This window comes from Schistocerca nitens, chromosome 2 (genome assembly GCF_023898315.1).
Source record: "Schistocerca nitens isolate TAMUIC-IGC-003100 chromosome 2, iqSchNite1.1, whole genome shotgun sequence".
In the NCBI taxonomy this organism is placed as follows: domain Eukaryota; kingdom Metazoa; phylum Arthropoda; class Insecta; order Orthoptera; family Acrididae; genus Schistocerca; species Schistocerca nitens.
The window spans coordinates 780,289,900-780,314,692 of record NC_064615.1 but is presented as its reverse complement, the minus strand read 5'-3'; the positions used below and the strand labels follow the sequence as shown (position 1 = coordinate 780,314,692).

Below are 24,793 nucleotides of genomic sequence, written 5' to 3'. Positions count from 1 at the left end.
CTGTAGGCTGTGCAATGCATTATTTCAACAGGCAATAGTTAGCAAGCATGTCTGCAGAGCGTTTCCATGCATTATTTCGGCAATCTACGATTAGTTTGCAGGTCTGTGGGGTTGCTATTCATTATTTCGGTAATTTACGAGTAGTTTGCGTGTCTGTCCATCAGAGTACTGGATTATTTCGACAGTTGTACGAGTTTTTTGCAGGTCTGCAGACTATTTACTGTGAGCCCAAGCACGTCAGGGTGAGTGTTTTGTATCAGTGTAATAAATATCCTATGTCAAATCCATTCGTTAATAAATTATTGTTCAGAAGTAAATAAAGTACACTCCTTTTTCCCGCCAATTTCCCACACCCCGACCTCCATCTTGGATTACGTCACGGGTTGCGACGACGGCTCCCTCTGGTGGCAGTAGTGTGTAGTAGGTCAGTTCGACTCCGGGCCTCGTGGTGAACACACTGGATGGTGGTACTGCCTCTAATTGTTTAAATAAAGACTGCCTGCAAAATAAAGACTTCGGTCAATCCTATCCAGCAGCCCAGCATAGGCTGAGTCCTTTTTCTGCCAATTCCTAGGAAGAGGTGCTGGTCGGATGACTTAGGTTAGTAAGGTAGCCCAAGTGACCTTCTTCCCGCCATTTTCCTAGGTTAGTGGAGGTAGCCGTGGTGTGTTGAGTTGTCCTGCTGGACTCTGAACTTCCCGCCATATTCTGGAGGGGGGAGAGGAGGGGGTAGGTTAGTGGAGGTAGCCCAAATGACCTATCTTCCCGCAAAAATTTGAAATCCTACCATGACGTCATTGCGATGTTGTCATATCTATCGCTGCCATCTTGGATCCGCCATCTTGAATAAATTTGGCAACAATGGAGAGTGGGGTGGCCTCCTCATTGCTCTACTACTAACGTTTTTATCCAGTTTGTGGTAATTATTACTGTTGCAGTGCACACAACATATCATATCCCCAGGCAGGCTGTGGCTGTGGCTAAGCCATGTCTCCGCAATATTCTTTCTTTCAGGAGTGCTAGTTCTGCATGGTTTGCAGGAGAGCTTCTGTAAAGTTTGGAAGGTAGAAGACGAGGTACTGGCAGGAGTAAAGCTGTGAGGACGGGGCGTGAGTCGTGCTTGGGTAGCCCAGTTGGTAGAGCACTTGCCCGCGAAAGGTAAAGGTCCCGAGTTCGAGTCTCGGTCCAGCACACGGTTTTAATCTGCCAGGAAGTAACATATCATAACTTTAAAATGTTTGGCATGTCGATCCTTGCAGTGTGACTGCTTGAGCGATTATTGCACCCTTAAAAAAATTCGCTGTGGTAGACCTACTGTCAGAGCCGTGCATTTACCCGCCCGAGCCCGACAGCGGCATATCGCTCCGTCCCCTTACCCGCACCACGGGTAGCTGAGCTCAACTGTACCGGCAACGAAGTGCGCGAGCCGCGACGCGCCGTCGAGACCTGCGGCTCGTCGGGTACCCGGCCGAACCCGGGTGTCAAATGGTTCAAATGGCTCTGAGCACTATGGGACTTAACATTTGAGGTCATCAGTCCCCTAGACTTAAACTACTTAAACCTAAGTAACCCAAGGACATTACACACATCCATGCCCGAGGCAGGATTCGAACCTGCGACCGTAGCGGTCGCGCGGTTCCAGACTGAAGCGCCTAGAAACTCTCGGCCACCATCGGCCGGCCCTGGGTGTCAACAGGGCTCAGTGCAACCGGGAAACAGGCAGCGCTGGGAAGGTGGGACTGACCTGTCACTAACGAGTGGATCTGCTTTCTGAATCCCCTGAACTCCTTTGAGAATTATGAAGGTTTGATGTGCTTGGAACAGTAATGTAAAATGGCGTATGTAACACAAAGAAGTACTTACTGTAGCACGGAAGTAATTGGATTCAAACAAATGTTTTAATAGCCCTAATGTTTTTATAACTCTTTACATTTCACCTGTACCACATCAAAAGGGCTGATGAAGCTTTGGCACAATGGCTAGGTCTTGGTATGCAATATTAATGTGTTTCACACTTTTCTGTTAATCTAAAAGTTTTCACAATGGAACTGACTGGCTGAACCCTTCCTTGGAATTCGTTGAGGGGGGATCTGCCTGCTCTGTACGTGACGTAACTTTAAAATCAGGAACGACAGAAGGTAAACACAGTTTCAAATTACTCTCGCTGTGAAGTTTGTTTCGGATTTATTTTTTATATACGTTAAGAAGGAAAAGCCTTTTTAGCACTGGTATGTGGACACGACAGGTAATAATCTTGTTACCGCTTATTTGACAGCATAGGAAACTCCAACTTTAAGCTTAAACAGAAACTTATGGGTGACAAATATTTATTTTCTGTAACTTAGTCACTGGTAGATTCGAGTAGCTGCTCTTTTTAATTTACACTTCATGTAGATTTCAAAACTGACTTTTCCAAGTGATTGCGAATCCAGTTGTTATAACTATACAGAACAGGGAAATAGTGTTTGAAATTTTTCCAAATCCCTTCAAATGTTCCTTAATTTTATTCTTGACATTTTCGTCCGTAGTAAGATGAATTTCTACTAGGAAATCATGAGGGGTATTGAAGTACTCAATTTGACTGGAATTTAGACTGATTTCTCAGATTGCAAGGCTTTTAATGAATGAGAGCAATGTCTCCGCAATATCCTTTCCTTCAGGAGTGCTAGTCCTGCATGGTTCACAGGAGAGCTTCTGTAAAGTCTGGAAGGTAGGAGACGAGGTACTGGCGGAAGTAAAGCTGTGAGGACGGGGCGTGAGTCGTGCTTGGGTAGCTCAGTTGATAGAGCACTTGTCCGTGAAAGGCAAAGGTCCCGAGTTCGAGTCTCGGTCGGGCACACAATTTTAATCTGCCAGGAAGTTTCATATCAGCGCACACTTCGCTGCAGAGTGAAAATCTCATTCTGGAAAAAGGTGAGAACTTCTCTTCCGTGAACAAGTTTGTCATTCATAAAGATTTGGATACAGTTGTAGGCCCACTAATGTCTTTCACTCGCTTACGCAATTGAATTCTGCTTATAGAAACAGGCAGTGCCTCTCCAGCCCAAAGACTGCTTAAAGCTATGCTCCTCCACAGATACTCTGTTCATGTAGAGGCTCATCGAACCCTGAATTCTTTGCATGGCGTCATATAGACTCAGCTGCTTGATAGTGTGACTGACGGAGATACACATTACCTCCCTGATCAGGGCGTAACCACAGCCCATTGGGTTATGAAGAGGGTTGATGCAGAATTAGCATCTGCTTGCAACCTTTTCTTAGTGTTTGATCGAATGGAGTTCTCGTCAGAGATGAAGGCAGTCTACCATTGTCAGCATTATAACCACACTCACATGCCCTGTAAAAAGGCAGCCAAATATGTAACTTGCAACAAGGATGTTCATAAGAGAGATAGCCCATCTCCTCCTCCCTGCTGCATCAACTGCACTGGTAACTGTGCCACGTCAGCCCACAGATGCCCCATATACCTTGGTGGGCGAGTATTTCAGGAGATCCAGGTGAAGGAAAAGGTACCGCACAATGTTGTTCGCAAAATGTTAGCCAGCTAATAGCATGCATACCACCATCTGGCAGTTTCAGCATTTTTGTTGTTACGCCACAACCCACGAAAAATGTGGCCACACTGACCTGCGACCTCCGGTTCAGTTATATGGCTGTGAAATGGCGTAGTGCTAAGGTGACATCCTCACCTCTGTCCACTACAGTTGCTCAACACACCAAAACGTTTGCCTACACCCGTGAAGTCACCTGTGATGAGACAGAAGAACAGAAATTTAAAAGGGAAAACTTCCAAGATAACTTTTTGTGCACTTCAAGTCAGCAAACATCTGGGTCTTCGTCTGACAAACACAAAATTCCTAAGAAGTCGAACAAAGCCAAACGTTCTTCTCTTTCTCCAACTTGGAGGTCCTCTGCACCAGTGACACCGCGTGAAATCTCTGTCCAGCCAACCTCCACTTCACCATTGCGAGTCACCAACTGATTCTATACCCTGGAGTCACCTGACCGACCTAGGGATATTACTGGTACCTTCGAAGCATTAATGGAACAGGATCCTCCAGCCTCAGAACACTGTAGTAGTACGCATCCGAAATTGGCTCTCACAACCACTGAAGTAATTGTCTCGTAAAAGAGAAATATCTCCTATCATGTAATATGGCTGTTCTCCAATGGAGCATTCATGGCAAGCTGCTATTGCGATCACAGTGCCCAGTTGTTTTATGCCTCCAAGAAACGAAATTACATCTCTCAAGACTGTTTTGACCTCTAATGCTTCACATTACCTTTTGACCTTTCTTCCGAGGAAGGAACTTGCTCATTCACGATGGTCATTCAGTACGATATCCTTAGCCAAACCATTTCATTGAGCACCCAGCTGAAGCTGTTGCTGTCTGTCTTTCTCTCCCAAGTTATACCATTTCTTTTTGTAAACTCTTCATACGGCTGTCATCTGTTCTCACCAGGGCAGACATACTGCAGCTTACTGCTCAGCTCCCACAACTCTTTCTGCTGCTCAGCGACTTCAGTGCCCACCATCCCATTTCGGGTTCTCTGAGACCCTGCCCGAGAGGCTCTTCCCTGGCAGATATTCTCAACAGCTTACTCTAATTTCTCTCAACACTGGTGAACCACATTTCTTTCATATTCCACACTCATTTTCTCGCACCTGGATCTCTTGTTCTGTACTACACATCTTGCCCACCAGTTCTGTACTGCACAGCTCGCCCGCCATGTAGAGTGGGCCGTCCTGATTCATGCTCATGCGACCATTTCCTGTTCATAATTCGTCTGATAACTCATGTCCAATCGGTGAGCAAGACCAACTGGCAGCTTTCTAAAGCTGACTGGAGGCTCTACTTTTCAGTGGCAACTTTCGACGAACAACGTTTCCACATCAGTGATGGCCAGGTGGAGTACCATATGAATGTTACACTTATCACTGCAGAGTATTCCATCCCCCGAACATCTTTCCTACCATGATGTGTCCCAGTCTCCTGGTGGACTGAGGAATGCTGTGATGCGATTTGCACAGGGAGAGGTACGCTCCGTGTCTTTGAACGCCATTCCACAAAGGAGAATTGTATTCGTTATAAACAGTTGTGCACAGAATGTCATCGTATTATCAGAGATAGCAGAAAAGATACTGGGACCTCTTTTTTACTAATTCTTTTAACCGTTTTACTCCCTCTTCTGTTGTTTTGGGTGACCTACATTGATTTATGGCAACAAGGTACAGCTACCGATTCCTGTCGTGGCTGTAGCGAACGATGTCATTTTGTCGATACCTTGCAGATATCTCGATCCCTGCCCGTTACCATCCCACCTTCATACCTTGGAAACGAGATGTCTCAGGAGATATCTTTCCCCTCTCAGAATCACGAATGCTGCATTATTGTTTTTACTATGAGATAACTCGAACGTGGTCTCACTTTGTCGTGATCTTCCACTGTAGGACTGGATGTTATTCACATTCAGATGTTGCAGCACCTATGTCTTGACGGCAAGCACTTCCTTTTTTGTTTTATAATCGCACCTGGACAGATGGCGCATTTCCCAGATGTTGGCACGAAGCCACTGTAATTCCCATACTCAAGCCTGGTAAGGACAAACATCTTCCATCCAGCTACTGCCCAATTTCTCTCACCAGCAGTGTCTGCAAGATGATCGAATACATGATCAGTGGTCAGCGGGTATTGTGGCTTGAGTCTCAGAATTTGGTAAAAAATGTGCAATGTGTATTTTGTAAGCACCACTCTGCAGTTGATCATCTTGTCATCCCGTGAACCCATATTGTGAACAATTTTCTGCAGAAATGCCAGACTGTAGCTGTGTTTTTTGATATAGAAAAGGCTTATGAAACCTCCAGGAGGATGGGAGTCCTCTGTCCAGTGCACATTTGCGGCTTCGAAACCGCCTGCCCCATTTTATTTCGGAGTTTTAAAAGACCAGGTTTTCAACGTACTTGTCGGTTCGGCTTTGTCGAACTCTTTTATTCTGGAGAAGGCTCTATGCTTAGCATTGCCCTATTGTCCATAGCAATTAACTCTATCAGGGACTGTCTTACGCCAGGCATTTCAGGCTCCCTCTTTGTTGATGACTTCACTACCTACTTGCAGCTCTCATTGGACCTGTTTACTTGAGTGATGACTTCAGTGATGTCTAGACCGTTTTAATCATCAACAACGGTTGTCACTTTTCCACTAAAAAAACTATCTGTCTGAACTTCTGGCAGAGTAAGGAGTTCATCCCTCCACTGTCTTTACATCTCTGCCCTGTTCCTCTTCGGTTTGTCGAAACCACGAAATCCGTGGGGCTTACGCTCGATAGGAAACTGTGTGTCCTCCCACAAATCATATCTGGCAGCAGCCAATCTCTAAATATCATACTTGTTTCAAGTGGTATGTCATGGGGAGCAGATCAGAAAATCTTCCTCCACTCGTTCTGATCCCTTGTCCTATCAAAAATGGGCTACTGGTGTCTCGTTTACCTGTCTGCATGACCATCTATTTTACACGTGAGCTTTCCACACTATCCCAGTTTGAGTCTGTCCAAGAGTCTGTCATACTGGCGTGATGTTCTCCTCAGCAGAGGCACGTGCCGTCTGTCTTCTATGCCCAACCAGCCATCCTATGCGCCCTTTTTGGATGACTCCGTTGGCCGCCAATACGGGGTGAGCACAACTTCTTTGTTGCCTCTTGGAGTTCGCTTTCGTATATTCCTTTGGAAGCTTAACCTTACGTTACCTGCCATGTTCCCAACGGATGAGAAGCCCTTCACTGCCTCGGCTTCATGTAGAGGCCAGCATTCATCTTGGACTTAGTTCCCAACCCAAGGACACTACTGTAGATTCAGTGTATCACTGTAAGTTTATCGAACTTTGCACACAACTTGGAGACAGCACCTTCGTCTACACTGATGGGTCTGAGACTGACTGAAGTGTCGGATGTGCCTTTGTCTCTGGCAACAAACATTTTAGAAACTGGCTTCTAGAAGAGTGCTCGATTTTTACTGCAGATTTCTACCCTCTAATAAGTCACCCAGTACGTCTGACGACACAGGCTTCTCAGTTGTGTGTTACGTCCCGATTCACTTAGTACCCTCCAGAGCCTCTATGTGGCATACACATATCCTTTAGTACAATGAATCCAAGAATGTCTCCACTCATACGCTGATAATGGAGCCAACGTGATGCTCATGTGGGTCCCTGGTCACTTCGGAGTGTTCGAGAATGATGCTGCTGCCAAGGCTGCAGTCCGACTACGTAGGTCTTTTAGCTATGTTGCCACTTCAGATGATCTCTGTGTTGGTGAACGTAGGACCATTGTGTCACTGTGGCATGAACGCTGATCTTCTGTATATGGAAACAAACTTTGTTGTTTCGGTCACCGTCATTTGTTAATTCGAACCTCTGCTTACTGCAACCAACCATTGAAAGTGCGTTATTTTCTGATCCGACGCTGATTTTATAACCGTTTAAATTTTAGTGTGTGTTTGACACCTGAATTACCAGATATTCTAGCAAATACGGCATGAGCTGTAGATCGCTTTTTACTTTTTATTCGTCGTATTAATATGGCGAAGGAAATTCAATTTTCAACCGTTTACGCAACCTCTCAAAGGGGAAGTGATAGTTTTTAGCTATCCCTCTACTCCAGTCGATTAGGCTGTTGGTATTTCGACTTCAAATTTATTCTTTAGAACAGAAAAAAAACGGTGTTGGTTGCACAAGATAGGTTTATTTAATCTTCACACGTGAGGCGTTTCGCCTGTACTAGGTATCATCAGACAATCGAGAAAAATTTTTGCTAATCGTGACAGAGGCTTCGAACGTGACGAAGAGTCCCGTGGAACAGGGAGGTAACAGCCAGCTAGCCACTGTCAGTGCTGTATTACGTCACCCATTGGACGGTTTCTTCATGGGTAATGTAATGAAGCATTGACAGTTACTTACTTTTTATTCTTCGTATTAATATGGCGAAGGACTCGGAGGCACGTTAGGCGTTCATGATAAACTAATCATTCATAGTCAAAGAACACTATCAGCATGACTTTGATATTGGACATGACCTGACGAGCCTTTTTTGGTCTTGTTGAACCTTTCCCGACCCATTGTGAAAATTGAACCGTGGTCTCAACACCTGACCAAAGATCAACGTCTGATCACTACTTATGATTCTCTTAAGGGACATCTCGTTCTCTTTTGCGCGATCCAAAAGCACTTCACAAATTGCGAGGCGAAGGTATTCCTGGTCTTGACTCATGAGCCGTGGCACGAACTTGGTTCGTGGCATGAACCAACTGAAATGTTACATTCTTCTGCAATCAATCTTAGATTTGCACATAAAATTTCGTTGACGTTCCTGACATGAGCGTAGTAGGTGACGTCAGTGGGCGTCCTGAACGTGGGTCATCTTTAACTTCCGTCCGGCCGTTTTTTAAACCGTGTGAATCATAGCACCGAGTATGGCAATCATCACTATAGGCTTCCTGAGTCATTTGGTGTGTCTTTGTAAAGGTTTTCTTGAGGTTCACGCAAAATTTAATGCACAAACGTTGCTGCTGTAACTCTGCAAACTGTGCAACACATCGTTCTTCTTAATACAGCACTGAAGAATAACTAACAGACATTCAACAATGAAACTTCCGGCAGCTACACATTAAACAGAGGCTTGTGTAGGGATGCCAACTGCTTTCGCTCCAACACACCATTGGCGCGAAATTACGAAATTTCCGGAATTTTTTGAACAGATCTCGTACGAAGTTCTTTTAGCAGCAAGCGCAGAATCGGGATAATGAACTCATTTGTCTACAACGACTAGGTCTGTCATCAGTTTCATTATTGCAACTTTTTGTTTTCGTTCTTCCGCAGTTGGGCGCACTTCGGTAACAAGATACAACAGAAACTGCGGTCAGTATGAGATAAAATAAACAGCGTCACAATATTTGGAATAAGGAAAACCATAGGACAAATTGGAGTCAATTATTAAATTTATGTAGTGGGCACACAAAACCCCACGACTGCAACAGAAAATAAGCTGTTCTTTTTCTTTAATAATGTAAGCAGTTTCTGTGTTCCATATTTTCAGATCCCTTTTGCAGTTTGATACTGTCATTTTGCCTTCTACATAGTTAGCTATTTTCAACATTTTTAATCTTTCCCTTTCTTCTTCAATATTATCTTTAGTTTCAATTATTTGTTGTTCCCAAGTGAATTTTTGTTGATATAGCTTCCTTGTGCTTTCTTCTTGTAGTAGAGTAATTTTATATTTCAAGTTTTGACTTTTGTTTTTCTTTACATTCGTTTGTTTCCTCCTTCTTTCCCATATTTCAAAGTAACTGGGAAGTGATTAGAGCCTATATCAGTACCTTTAAACACCAAGAGTATCTCGAAATTGGGAGCTTATTTTTTTTATAAGTTGTTACACTCGCAGTTATTGAGCGTTGTCCTTTTGCATTCCACACGTATTTATTTCAAATGTGTGTGAATCCTAAGGGACCAAACTGCATAGGTCATCGGTCCCTAGACTTACACACTACTTAAACTAACTCATGCTAAGAACAACGCACAAACCCACGCCCGAGGGGAGGACTCGAACCGCCGGCGGGAGGGGCTGCGCAGTCAGTGACAAGAGGCCTCAAACCACGCGTCCACTCCGCGCGGCTGTATTTATTTATATCTTTCTTTCTGAAGACGGTTGGCGGATTAAACGGAGGAAAATCGCTTGATCATCCTCGTTTGACTTCAGTACAGTGCTACAATCTAGACAAAAACATTCGGGAAAGACTACCTAACACTTAGATTCATTTTCGATGATAATACAATTATCTTCTTCAAAAACGCTTTTCTTGCAATTGCTAGTGTACATGTTAGAGCCTTTCTACTTTGTCCGTCACCAGTCATTTTAGTGTCCATACAGCAAAACTCTCCTACTGCATTTAGTGGCTCGTTTCCTAATCAAATTTCTTCAGAATCGAATAACAGCTCAGTATTTTACTGTATAATCACATTTCTGAACTTCTTCTCAAGCCCCTGCTCCCATTTCTGGGAAATGCGAAGGAAAATATAAAATCATGAACATAGAATTAGGATTTAAAATACTGCACAACTCTGAAACAGGAACCAAAATCGAATTTATACTATATGTAAGGTATAAAAAGTGAGTTTATGCCATTTTGTAAAATGTACAAAGATATTTTGAAAGAGATGTAGTAAAAAATAAGAATACAGTTCTAAGCGTGTTCTCACAAAGATCTGTTCAATCCGTGTGAATCATTGGAAAAAATGTTAGATCTTGAGGGTGGGATGTAAACCAGAGACATGGTATAAACGATGTGCAAATTCAGTGATTCATTGTTATCTGGCTTGCTTTATTTGGCAACTGTTTTTGAGACAATATAACAGAGAAACATACTTAGGCCGTACAAACTGCTATTGAACTACACATGTTGTTACTTCTTGTAGTTTTGTAGTTTTACATACATTTCATAGTACCGTTTTGGGCTACCCAGTAGGGCAAAATGACACATCTTTTCTCGTAGCAGAGGTATTCCTTTTGTACTATTAAACTATTGACATACAGATGAAACTATAGTGCGCATCATTTACGACGGCGGCTGAGTTTAGGTTCGTTCTGCGCATCTGTCGTCACAAAAAACAGTCTGCCAATGAACAGAGAACGACGTTGCCAGAGCTCAACTGCAGTGCAGAGCACCGACGAGTGTCTTCAGTTTTAGAAACGTTCAGTCATAAATAAAGTAATTGAACAAAAGCATTGTCTTGATATCAGACTTTCTTTTATAGGAAGTTTGGAAAAAGCATTCTTTATACCAGTTGCTTCATATTCTATTAATTAATTAAACCAAACAAGCAATAAGCCTCCTAATTCAGGCGATAGCAAGGAAAGGTGTTTGTGTCATTCTCACGAACCGCTTTTTCGCAATAAAGAACAGCGGTAATTGTTTATTTCCTATTGTACTTCGACGAAACGTGAGTAATTCATAGTCATACCAACAGTGTTTGTCGATATTTTGCGTGATATTTTAGAGTCCTCCATGAGGTATGTTGAACGGCGAGCTGCGTTAGCGTAATGGTTAAGGTTCATGGCTACTAAGCGACAGGTTCTGAGTTCAAACCTTGTGTGGTGCTTTTTTATTCAAAAACATCGAAGTGTCTTACTTCATGAATTTTATTCGTTCGAATGCATTTTTTTTTAATTTCTAGTGCTTTGTCTCTTCATTATAATCATAAGTTTTCTGTTTTTCTAATTTTGTCCTCCAATATTTCTTTTCACAGCAATTAAAAACAATGAAAAGGCACACTTACAATATTCATGTTATCAGCTTTGTTTGTATATCTTCTCTTCCGCAGTCGCTGTTTTACTATTCATATTGAGATATATTTTGCGACAGTATTAAAAGTATTATTTAGAGCAGAATTTCGGCTCGTATGTTGCCGAGCTACTTGATTGTCTAACGCAATTCTTTGCTTCGCTGCTTTGGCAACATCATCATATACAATGTTTTCGTCGGCTGATCTATGTTTTGGCAAGTATTTGCTGTCCGTTGTGACAAACACAAATTGTTTGCCGACTTCGCCTCACTGACAATGTATTTCAATTTCTATGTTCTATTACGTCCACAATTCAGTTTTGTGTACTTCGCCAACTTTGTTTTAATCAGAACTTTTTAGAAAAAAGCGAAATGTCTCTGGTATAAATAAAACTTTTATTACAGTCGCAAAAGACGGAATATTTCTCAGTATTACATACGACAACTATCTGGTACTTAAATTAAATGAGATATTGTTATACAGTAAATTTTATATGAAATTTAGGTATCTTGTCCACATTTCATTCTCAACATATTGGCAACTAAAATCGACCATACGGAAAGTATAAGCTATGGACTTTTACCTCTGCAAACTCTTCAAAATTTCGTGCAGTGGTTTACTACATTTAATGCTGCACAATAACTGCGTTGAACATCGAAACAAAATTAAGTCATTAATGGGGGGAAGGTATCAGTCGAGAAGATGTGTAAAAACGAAATTTTTGGGCCAAATAGTTATTGTGAAATCGAATGATAAGTGTGTCAAAGCAGTCGGAACACCATGTGTTACCACAGGCGAGCAGTGCAGTGATGACAAAATCGCGCACAGCGCTGAATGCGGGGAACACGTCTCTGTAACAGCGAAAGGGTTAATGCGGGCGTGGTGGCTTTACTTCACAAACTGCGTGCTCCCGCCTAAACGTAAGTTTGAGAACTACAGTATACTATACTATGGCGCTGCATCTCTTGGCGCGTGCGTTGTTTTCAACTGGCAGCGCGGCAATCTCCCGCGTCTGCGCGAGCCGCCAAGATAAAAGAATTGAACTATAATAGTATCTGGGTTAAAGATAAGAACTATATCCCTAACAAAGTAACAAAGCTTATTAACAAAATTTAAAATGTGACATTACCTCTGGGAACTTAAAAAACTGACATGTCAGATTTAAAGTATCAGCCTGGATAGTATTGTCGATACAGATAGTGAGTCAGTCGTTGCCTAATCGACTGTCTGTATGTCTGCTTAGAAACTACAGCAGAATCTGCTTGGCTCTGTTTTGAACAGCTCGTGCACCTCAAACATACTCCGCTGCCTTTTCATTAGGCGAATAAATCGTAGCAGTAAATAGAAGATGGATAATCATCACCAGTAAAAATATTTGTATCTGTTACTTCTACTTCATCACATGGTGAAAATATAGCCAAACGTAGTTTCACACCTACTCGTCTGGAGTTTCTCGTTCGTCATCGCTTTCTTGAAACTCAAAGAGGCATAAGCCACCCCAAATTACACTTTCTCACGAGGGTTACTACAGATTTCATGTTACTTTCATTCCATGAATATCTCAAATCGGTGTGTCCTTATTCACCATTGCCTCCAAAAAAATGTTCCAGAAAGACATGAACATAGTGTTAGTAGTTGCTAGTTACTATTTTAAATTGTAAATATCCATTTGTAAGAAGGAATGCTGCATTTGAACATCGATAGGGCGTGCGAAGGAGCAGGGCAAAACAACACAGTCCTGCGTCATTCTACACGCTGACGCACAAATTTAATATTTGTCGCAATCTCAAAATCCAGCAGACCTACAGTAGAAATATTACTACATATAGGACGAACTTACATTTGTAAGAAATCCATCAAATAATAAACTTAGCCGGCATGTGTGGCCGAGCGGTTCTAGGCGCTTCAGTCTGGAACCGCGCGACTGCTACGGTCGCAGGTTCGAATCCTGCCTCGGGCATGGATGTGTGTGATGTCCTTAGGTTAGTTAGGTTTAAGTAGTTCTAAGTTCTAGGGGACTGATGACCTCAGATGTTAAGTCCCATAGTACTCAGAGCCATTTGAACCATTTTTTTAATAAACTTATAGGGAAATAATCAAAACTGCACAATTGAAAATGTTTGTGAACGGAAATAATGGTTTCATTGTCTTCACCATTCAAGCAAACCAACGACTGTTATCCTGTGTCCCGACACATTCAAAAAACGCCACTACGTCGTTTTCTTCTCCTGTAACGTTTCAGGCCGCTTCCCCACAATCTTTATAGCTATATTGGTGTCTGCCCACTTCAAAAGTATTGAACAGTTTTACAATAGGATGTTATAGTTTGTCAAATTTTTTCTGACGCTTATAAGCAATGTTACTACTTTGTATGATCGCTTTTTAAATTTTTATCTGAAAGGCTTTGTTATTTTCGCAAAAACTGTACATATGTTGAGAATGCTACAATTAATCAATTTCGGTGATAGAGGTATTTTCAAATGGACTTGACTGTACAGGACCAGGGATTGAGGTAATAAATTATGACACCCATACACCAAAACCTATACACGTAAACAACCATGGCATCTAATCACGCTGTGTATCACAGAGGCTACAAAACTCATATAATCTTTAGTCTACGAAGCCAAGAATGTAACATATTTCCCTTCACGCTGCCTGGTTTTCATATGTCGCATGACTTGTATTCGTCCTCTTCCACTGTCAAGTCCATTTGAAAATAACTAACCAAAACTGACCAATAGCAGTATAAATTACATTCTCAGCAAATGTACAGTCTTGGTGAAAATAATATTGTCAGCGGAACCAAACATTAAAAAAGAAAAAGAAAGCTAGTATATTTTTCATCATGTGCTGCAGTGGAACAGTGCGAACGTCGAGGAGTGCGAATGCATAGCTCTGGGTGTCTCGCTGGGCGTTGGCTTGCTACGTTCACTTGTGTTAACGTGCCACAGCAATGCCTCTGCGACGTGCATGGCGTCGTCGCTGGCGGCGCAGTGTACCTGTGTATCGCAGTTTGAAGGCGATTGATATTGACTTGGCTGGGCAGTTTAATAAACAGCAATTGATTGGAGGTCCAAATGAAATTCTGAACTGCGGAACAATACAAAACAGCTTCCTCGAGTGGCAACATTTATTCCATATGACATGGAGAGCGTCTTACACAACTATTCCAACCAAGACACGATATAAATAATCGAAATGTGGGTGATGAGGTTACAGTGTGGCGTTAGCGATGTTGCTTTCCCACAAACTGTAATGAGATGTCGATATGTTTGTTTGGCAGTTATCGCTGAAGTCGTGTCGAGAAACGCAAAGAACGCCAAGCTAGTGCGGTCCGCCGGTAAGCTGTTGCCCGCGATAATGGAGGTGAGCACGCAGACGGGCGCGGTGGGCGACGCGCAGGTGGAGTGCATCGTGGTGCTGCGCGCCTTCTCCCCAGGACCGGGGCCCCCGCCGGAGCAGGCGCACAGCGGCGCCGACGACGACGACGACGCTCTGCAGGTACGTGGCTGCTGCTCCCGTCCTCTGTGGCTCAGGTGTTCCGGACAACGTCCCAAGTAGAAACAGTTGTCTGTACTTTAACATAAGAATGAGACCCATCCAAATATGAGGGCATTCAAATGAAAAATGGACACCCGCCACAACAGAAGCCTGGAATGGTTCATTTCAAAAGTAATCATCCCACGCGTTAAGACATTTATCCCACTGGGAAACGAGACAATTAATTCGTGTTTCGTAGAACGCGGTCGGCCACTGATTGATGTACATCCGCACCCACTCTCGCACTTCCTTATCCGACTGAAATCGAACGTCCACCCATATCATACTTCAGGTCGCCAAAGGTGTGAAAATGACACGGTGAAAGATCCGGGCTGTACAGAGGGTGTTGCAGTATTATTCAGCGATTCCGTCCGACAGCCCTAGGCAAACGGCAAAGCCAACTGTGGAAACATCTCCCTCTCCAAAGAAATCCAAAGCTGTCCACTCAAGGTCCACTAAGATCATGGTGGCCTCCTCCTTCGACCGCAGGGGCCCTCCGCTCGTCGAGATCCCCGAGCTTGGAACCGCAGTTAATGAGCAGCACTATGAAGACGCTTTGCAGAAACTGCGACGCGTCATAAAGCAAAAAGCCCACGACTCCTGTGGGACGGAATCATCCTGTTGCACGATAACGGCCGCCCCCCACACTGCCAATCGGACGAAGGTTACGCTTCAGCGGTTTGGTTGGGAAACACTGAAACTTCGTCTCTACAGCACGGAACGTTCACAGTGTGATTTCTCACATCTTTGGCGACCTGAAAAAAGACATGCGTGAACGACGGTTTCAGTTGGTCGAGGAAGTGCGAGAGTGGGTGCGGTTGTGAATCTGTCAGTGGCCGACCGTGTTCTCCTACTGGAATACACGTCTTAAAACGTGTGGTGATTACTTTTGAATGGAACCATTCCGTGATTCCATTGTGGCGGCTCTCCGGTTTTCATTTTACTGCCCCTCATACACAAAATCAGTAGAACTTGAGACTCTTAATCTGAGTAATTAATTCATTTCCTACGCTGGGCGAATATATTAATTATTGAGTATGTCTTAACATCAACACCGTATACCCTAACTTTCTAAAAGTTAACCACAAAGAAGTTGAATACATATTTTTATTCGATATGCGAAGTTAAAACAAAAAGACATAAATAAATTTTTCATTTGTGTGGTCATATTTAAAATCAGTTTTTAAGCTAAAAAATCGTTTCTGTATTACGATATGCGTTTCTTTTTATTGACTTAAAAGGTCGTCAGTGGTGGGATTTTGTATGGTTTCTGCCGAGATCAGCGAGTGTCGTCCACTTGCACATTTTCCAGGTCTGCCTGGATTTGGCACTGACGTTTTGGCCCTAATCTTACGTTGGATTGTAGCACTGTACATTTCTTGAAGTAAAATACGACTAAATGGTTCAGATGGCTCTAAGAACTATGGGACTTAACAGCTGAGGTCATCAGTCCTCATAGATTTAGAACTGCGTAAACCTAACTAACCTAAGGACATCACACACATCCATGCCCGAGGCAGGATTCGAACCTGCGGCCGTAGCAGCGGCGTGGTTCCGGACTGAAGCGCCTAGAACCGCTCGATCACAGCGGCCGGCTAAAATACGACTAAATATGGGAGCAATATTATTCGTTTAAGTCCTCATGGCTGAATGTGTGTACGTAGGCAGACACTAGTGTTGCTATGTTCTGTCGTATTTCACGTCAAAAAATGTGTTGTTCTACCAGCCAACGTGAGATTAGGCCAAAATTACGAGTGCCAAACCCAAGAATTCTGGAAAATGTGCGAGCTTCTCGAGGTCAGCGGAAATCAGACAGAAGTGTCAGCCAGCAGTCCCAATGTTTTAAATGAATAAACTGTGCATATTTAATAGCTGAAAAGTCGAATGGTAAACACATTCAACGAATAAAAAAAGTCAGGAAATGGATTATTAAATGTTCTCGAGAGAAGGTTGAAGTAGGGAAAGGTGAAACTGAAAATTACTTTTCGAGACTTCTTCTGCAGACAGCTTGTACTCTAGAGAAGCCGCAGGCGATCGCATCGAGAACTGTAGAATGATTATTTAGAACTGTAGAATGATTATTTACGGCCTACCAAATCATGAAGAAGATTCTCGGAATGTGAAACAGGAGATGCAGCAATGCCACCTGATAAGAGTGACAGTGTAAATACACCACTTACCAGTTTCTTTTCATGTGTGAGTATCGAAGGAAGTCCTTACTGTACGAAAACTGCAATTGCCAGTTGTAATTAGCGATCAAGTTACGTATGGCTTCTCGTTGAAAGCAACACTGTTTTTGTTTTTCCATCGTGTAAGAAGTTTATTTATAAATCGTAATTTTGATATTGTTTTAAGTTGCTCATAAAAACGCAATTGTATGAGAAGTGAGATAATCGTGTAAAGTAAGAGACTGATTAAGTGCCAAGTTACGAGGGATTCGATCCTCGTCAGATCTACGATTTTTAACTCTGACTTATCATTTCTTTCACGTCTGGAATTGTTTATTAAAGTGGAACGTGCCGGACTGCGCCATGATTCGAAGTCCATGTTAAACTGTAGGTTTCCTTACAACTGGTTGGGTAAGTCAGTTCAAAGGTTGTGGGAAGGCAAGGACATAACCACAACCAAAAGAAGAACACTTTGTAAAGCAGTGTGGTGTTCAAACCAACATCGCTAATAAATTTTTCGAAATCACCATTTGTTGTGATCGAAACATTATGAAATTCTCTCTTTTAAGCTTTTAAAAAGAATAACTGCTGAGGGAGGATCTTGCATGGATTTGATGAATCCACGGGTGATGTCACAGAGATGAGACCCTTCTTTGTTTTTTTTTTTTTTTTTTTTTTTTATCCGAATGATTAAGCCTGTGTCTCCTCATTTGGTTGTACAGGAAGAGGCGGGATGGCAAATTTTGTTGAAGGAACGTGAGTGCGCTGTGTACTTGCACAGTGTTACCAACCCAACGACACACACACACACACACACACACACACACACACACACACACAATAAACACTAATTACAGACTCCTACACTTAAACGCAAGTCTCACGCAGACTCGTTTGCACATTACCACTTAACCGCAGTGTCATACTTAGTGGTATCGTCTGTAAATATAGCGACAATCCCACATAAAGTTTAAGCGTTTTTCTCTTCCAAAAATGGAAAACGAGTCACTGATCGAGCTCCCATATTTTCAAGACTGTGCGCCGAGTTGTATTTTGTACTCTGACGGTGCTCTACAAAGGAGTAACAGCATAAACCGTAAGCAGCGGGTTAGTTAGGGACAAGTGATTTCCCTGCCGTGCAAAGCTTGAATTTATATTTGATTGTTGCCCATAATAATGCAAATTCATGTTCGCTCCTCGTATGATCGTTGCTAAACATTTCTGCACAAGTAGGATGACTTAGAGATTGTCTCGCGCGCTGCAAGAGAGTTGAGCAGATGAACAGTCATACGTCTGCTGTTGAGCGAACAACCACTGTAGAAGTGCTGGAACGACGACATGTGAACCGTGGAAGTGTCGGCAAGAACCACTGAAACTCCTTTACTTGTAGTAGCACTATGGATGGCACATTCCTAGCCCGACCTTCACAGGCACCCAAATACGTTCACATTTCTGCTTGTGTCCTGAGTACAGAGCTCGTTCACTTTGGACTTTCTTGAGTGAACATTAAACATTGTGTGTAGTGTTTTTTTACCCATTGTTGGGCCGTTCTAAGAAAAATGCTATCATTGATATCTTAACAGGACGTTTTCTCGCGCAAATTTGCATCCGTTTCTAAATTTGCAACGGCTTTCTCAAGTAACACCGTTGCAGTACAGCTCCATTTATACGGGATGAACGTGAATTACTCAGAGAAAATTTCAGAGGCTATTCCGAGATATTTTCCGAGTATTTTGATATAAGGGACCAATGGTCTCCGGTGGCTCATTGCAGAGTAATAATTTGATTATATTTTATTCGGATTGTTACACCAGGTATGTTTGAGTCTGTGAAAATACCTTGGGGATAGTGGAAAAATGCTGCAATAATACAATCACCAAAACGCACGACACAAAACACAGGTGCAGATGTGGTTGTCGTTGCTCTTTCGTTGCGGTACGAAGTGCTTCAGGGCTAAGAGTAAAGATGTCAACAGCAAGTACCGTGAGCGAATGGAACAAGTTTGTTTGCAAGAAAGACGAATTATACACTGTCGAAATTTGCACTGTCTGCAAATATTTTTTTTTTTCAGTGGCGTACAGATATCAAAATACATGGGGCAAAGAAATCAAACGAAATGCAGTTACTCTCAACGATCCACTGGAGACCACAGATGACTTATACCAGAGTACCGTGAAAATTTATCGGTGGATTCCGAGTCCACTCTGTACGTAGGGTAAGGAGCTGAATTTCTCACCTCACACAAATCTGAGTCGTTAAACATATGTTAAGTATCTTTCCACTAAGACGATTTGTGACCAAGGCAGTGAAACTGAGTTACCTTTTCACAATGTCTTTTATCGCCAATATACTGGCATCAATTGTTGTTGTTTAAGGAAATATTGTATATTTATACGCAGAAATAGGGGGTCTATTTGAGATAAATTCAGTTATGTAACTCTTTAGAAGGCAGGTGCTGACACATGTGGAAAGAATGAAATGATCATGTGGCATTATTGGCCGGGATATCTCGGCCTGGGGTTTGGAACGATCTCACAGATTGCTGTTATGGCTCCGCACCAGCTGTAGAATATTTCAGAACAAATGTAAATTTGTGCCGGACCGGGACTTAAACCCGGTTTTCCCCCTTGTCGTGAGCGGTCGCCTTAACTACTTCCGCAATCATAGCATGCCTCCAGGAGCCGCCCAAATCTCTTACGCTCGCACTGTATTACCGTGATTCCCGTGCAGGGTGAGACACTGTTTTCTCTCATCATTGACTTGCTATGTACCGTTATGGCACAAATTTACATTTATTCTGAAATATTCTACAGGTGATGTGGAACCATAATCGCAGTTCGCTACTTCATTCTTAATTGAATACGGCTCTTTGTTGTCAATGTAGTGTCTCACAGTGCACTGCAGCCATCTGGGGTTCTTGATCTGCCTGGTGTAACTCTTTCTTCTGTATTTGATGACACTTCCACGACTTGCGCGTCGAGTTGACAAGAGTGAATACAACCGAACCATCAGTTCATGGTTGCAAAATATTGCCACGAATTGTTTACAGGAGAATGGAAAAACTCATAGACCCCGACCATGGGGAAGAACAGCTCGGCTTCCGGAGAAATGTAGGAACAGGCGAAGCAATACTACTACTTCGATTTATCATAAAAGATAGATTGAAGAAAGGCAAAAGTACATTTATAGTATTTGATTAGTTAAAGCCGTTGACGGTGTTGACTGGACTACACTCCACTCTACGAAACTTTGACGATGGCACGGATAAAATGCAGGGCTAAAGGTGATTGCACAGATACCAGCTTCCACTTATGGGAGTCTAAGGACATGAAAGGGAAGCCGAAGTTTAGTAGGGAGTGAGACAGGTTATTCAGTCTGTAATTTTAGCAAGCTGCGAAGAAAATCTAGGAGAAAATTAGAATGGGAACTAAAATTCAGAGTGAATAAATAAAAACTTTGCAGTTCGCCGATGACATTTTCTGTTAGAGACGGTTAAAGACTTTGAAGAGCAGATGAAGTAAATGTAAAGCTTCTTGGAAAAGAGATTATAAGATGAACACCAGCTAATAGAAGTAGTAGAAGGATAATGGAATGTAGTTGAAGTAAATCTGGCGATGCTGAGGGAATTAGATTGGGAAATGACACGTTAAAAGTACCCTGGTCTGCAAAACTTGGGACAAAAGTAATATTCATAGGATGTGTCACTGTCATGCAACATTGCTCGATGAAATTTGGACTTTAAATAGAAAGAATTGCTACAGTGTAGTACAAAAGCTAAGTGATAGAAATACACTATGACACGAATAGAAATGTCACTTTTATTCAAAGACAGTTTTTACACTGAAGTCCTCGCGATTGTTGATGATCTCCTGAACGTTACGGAAGGCAAGGCGTGGCTCTTAATAGTGTGTGTGATCATCATGGACGGCAATGCATGTTCTGCAGCGTGCTCCCGTTGCTGACCACGTAGCTGGTAAGTTCTTGTGGAGCGGTTGACAACTGCTGGTTAGTCTTTAGTGCAAGTGTCGTGCTACAAAACGGATTCCCAACGCATCCCACACATGCTCGATGGCAACGGGCAGGCTAGTCCATTCGCCAATTAAACTTTCTGTCCAAAAGCTCCTTCACCTACGCTGTTCGATGCGGTCATGGATCGTCATTCATAACAGTTAAGTCAGGGCCGACCGTACCCCTGGAAAGACGCGCATGGGGAAAGGAGTACAGTTTCACAATAACGTTGAAAGGTGGCTACACTGAGCCACAGCGCCAGAGATCGCTAGAGAGCATTGTTCCGCCGCCTCCACTGGCAGTGATTATTGAGATGTCGTGTGGGCAGTGCTTGTCGAGGAATCGTGGTAGTCAGTGCTGAGATGTCGTAGTGAGAAGTGTTCGTGTTGAGATGAGCTAGTAGGCAGTGCTTGCTGAGATGTGATACTGAAAAGTTCTTGTTGAGATGTGATAGTAGCGAGTCGGTGTGGAGAGATTGTAATGTCTAGAGTGCTTTTCATCAATATAAATTAAGGTAACAAACTACTTTTCTTTTCTTTCTCATTATTTCAATGTCCTGAATAATGCGTCATTACAGGTTCAGTCAACAAAGCATCTGGCTTGTGTTCTTGTATTAGAGTGTAATTCTGGTTTTCTTGAGTAATTATGGTATTTTTAATTTCTTTAATTAATTCAGTATAAATGATATTTAAAATTTCTTGTGTTATTGAAGAAGAACCGTGCCAGATGCGTACGTTGAGTTATACTTCCACACGCAGAACAGTTACACTTGTGCTTTGGTTTCGTAGGTTTTATAGTTGCTGGGGACTTAATTAATTAATTGTGTTAATGAAAATTTCCATTTCATTCTTTGTTATTGTTCTATGCAGTCATATAGCGTAATAATACTAGTCAGGGCCAACCGTTACGAGACTTCGTAATCGGACAAACAGCTACTAAAACTAAAAATTAAAATTATTTTCATTATATATTAACTAAGCCCCCATGCACGTGGCGACCGCTGCTTCGGATCGTCCCTTGGAATTCTTCTGATTGTAAAAATAGTAGACAGTAGGATTGTTGTAGTAATTTGTAGTTAGTAATTGTAGTCTATATTGCATGTGTAGATTTGGTAATTGTCATACTTCTATTGTTCGTTAATCGTGTTTGAGGGAAGCATTTCGTGTGAATGATATTGTTGATGATAAAGTGTCATTGTGTGTAATTTTCATATAGCGATGAGTTTTGTATATTCTGTAAATGATTACGCGATCAATGAAAAAGGCGAAAATGATGGATAGTGAGAATGACGAAATTGTTAACATGGCGAACTCGCCAACAGAGGAAAACATTATGATGGATAATGAAGTGGAAAACAATGTAATAAGTCGGGAAAGTAGTCCGGAACCATTTCAAAATTTTTCTCAATCAGAAAATTCACAGAATCCGAGATTAACGACAGAAGATTCTGAAATAGTATCGAACACAGATAGCTTTACAGCCATGACGAAAGAAGTTGGTTTCGCGGGAAATGTTGGGGGCGAAAAGAATTTCGAACCGGCTATTACGGAGCAGTTGATGAGTGCTATATTAAATTTGGGAGCACGAATGGAAACAATTAAAACAGAGATAGGAACTTTAGCAACACGGTTAGACTCACAGGGATCACAAATAGGAATAATTACAACTGGTATGGGAACAATGGAGCAGTTTCGATCTGAATTTAAAACAGATATAGGAACAATTAGAACCACGATGAAAGCAGTGACAACACGGTTAGACTCACGAATAGGGACATGTTTCAAAAATACGAATGATGAATCAAACAAAGAAATTAGAGAAGAAGTACAACCGGTTTTGAATGCTCACAATAATAGCTTAATTTCAACAGTAATCAGACAAGAGGAACAGGACAGAGAACGGGAAGAAAAAGATTGCGTGATAGTTCAAAAATTTTCAGAGTTAAATTTACAACTTGCACATGATAAGGAAGAAATATTTGAGAGAATCGAGGAATCCGTAACAAATGACTTAACGCAACAGTGTGAACAGTCAACTACTAAATGTGACAATACCGAAACCCGAGTTGCGACACTGACGGAAGACGTAAACTTATCGGAAAGAGTTGAGGAGATTCCAGATAAATTGACAAGTCTTAACTTAAATGGGGACAGAGACTCAGATGATACAGCACCATTGCCATTTGCAGAAACCGAAGAGTACCAGAACATAAATAAGCATGTTGAAAATCAGGGAAAAGTTAATGAACGCGTCAAAAGGGAATCTGAGGCATTACAAAAGCAAGACAAATATATTGAAAGCGAAATCGCAGGAAAAGACAGCAGACGAAATTTAGTATCACAGATAGCAGAGGGCTTTGAAGAAAGTAATTTGTTTCATTTACGGGATGTAACAAGAGAGCGCCAGGCGCGGGAACTTGACAATAATCGACATTGGGACTGGGACAGACGCGGTAGGTCTTTGTCGCCGCGAGGCGGAAGCTTTGACTGTAAACACTTCTTGACTGTGCGGAAATTTAAGATCTTTTGCAATTCTAGGAATGACATACGTCCATGTTCATGGTTGGATCGATTTACGTGCGCACTTCCGCCAGATTTGCCACAGTGTCACAAACTGGAAATTATGTGCAGCTATTAAAGTCCTCAGGGGATTCACTACACTAAGTGAATATGTGCCGTAGCGCTCACAGGGCCCCGAGCTGTAGTGGTGCTATTTCCCTTTTAGTTTTCAGCACCGCTGCCTACTCTTTCACTATTCTTTGCATCTATAAAAACAACTCTTCTACTATCCATCTGTCTAAACAGTAGGTAAAGATTAACTGGATATGACGATTTTACCCAAAAGTGACTTCGGAAATTACCGTTTGGACTTACTATATTTTCAGCAGCTTTCATTCGTAGTTTAAACGAAATTTTACCTGTTTATCTTCGTGACAATATTACTTCATATGTTGACGACATTCTTATTGTTAAACGTTCTTGGAATGAGCACAACAAAATTTTGGATTCATTATTACGTATTTTTGCACGAGTTGGCATTACAGTGAACTTAGAAAAATCTGAATTTGGTCGTTCACAGGTGAAATTTCTCGGTCACATTATTTTTACAGAAGGTATTCTTCCTGATCCAGAGAAACTAGACGCTATTCGTAATTATGCTGTTCCTACCACAAAACGTGATGTTCGTAGTTTCCTTGGTGTCTGTAATTTTCTTAGACGCTTTGTTAGATTGGATGATTTGGCCACACCTCGTTTACACATTTCAGTTATGCGCACTTTGGTCCCAGAAAATGCTTTCGTAAATTACGAGAAAATTGTTACTTCAGTAATATGGAAAAACGTATTCGATCTGTTCTTGCCAAATGCAAATTATGTTAATAGGCTAAGCCGCCAACAATTTCTCACAGAGCACCGTTGTTTCCTATCATTCCAGCGAAATTAAAGGACATGGCTGCAGTCGATTTGTTCGGTCCAGTGGTTCGTTCTACTAATGGTTTTGCGTACATTTTTGTAGCAGTGGAATTGACATCAAAATATGTGTGTTTTACACCTTTACGCAAAGCAACAGCTCGTTCAGTATCTAATGCTTTCATCAAACATTTTCTTAAAGAAGTGGGTCATGTTGATAAGGTTATATCAGATAATGGATCACAGTTTCGCTCTAAAATTTGGCTTCGTACTCTACGGCGTCGTAAAATTAAACCAATCTTCATTTCACTTTTTCACCCTCAATCTAACGCTTCAGA

At 42.1% G+C, this 24,793-nt stretch overlaps 1 protein-coding gene across 1 annotated transcript in view; it reads left to right on the top strand.

The window, feature by feature from the left end:
* Positions 1-24,793, top strand: part of LOC126235327 (uncharacterized) — a 154,248-nt gene that overhangs the window by 36,879 nt on the left and 92,576 nt on the right. Inside the window, exon 3 of the mRNA XM_049944050.1 lies at positions 14,616-14,833. Within this exon, the coding sequence (XP_049800007.1) occupies positions 14,693-14,833 (141 nt within the window). The 5' untranslated portion in view covers positions 14,616-14,692. The remainder of the gene's footprint in view (positions 1-14,615; positions 14,834-24,793) is intronic.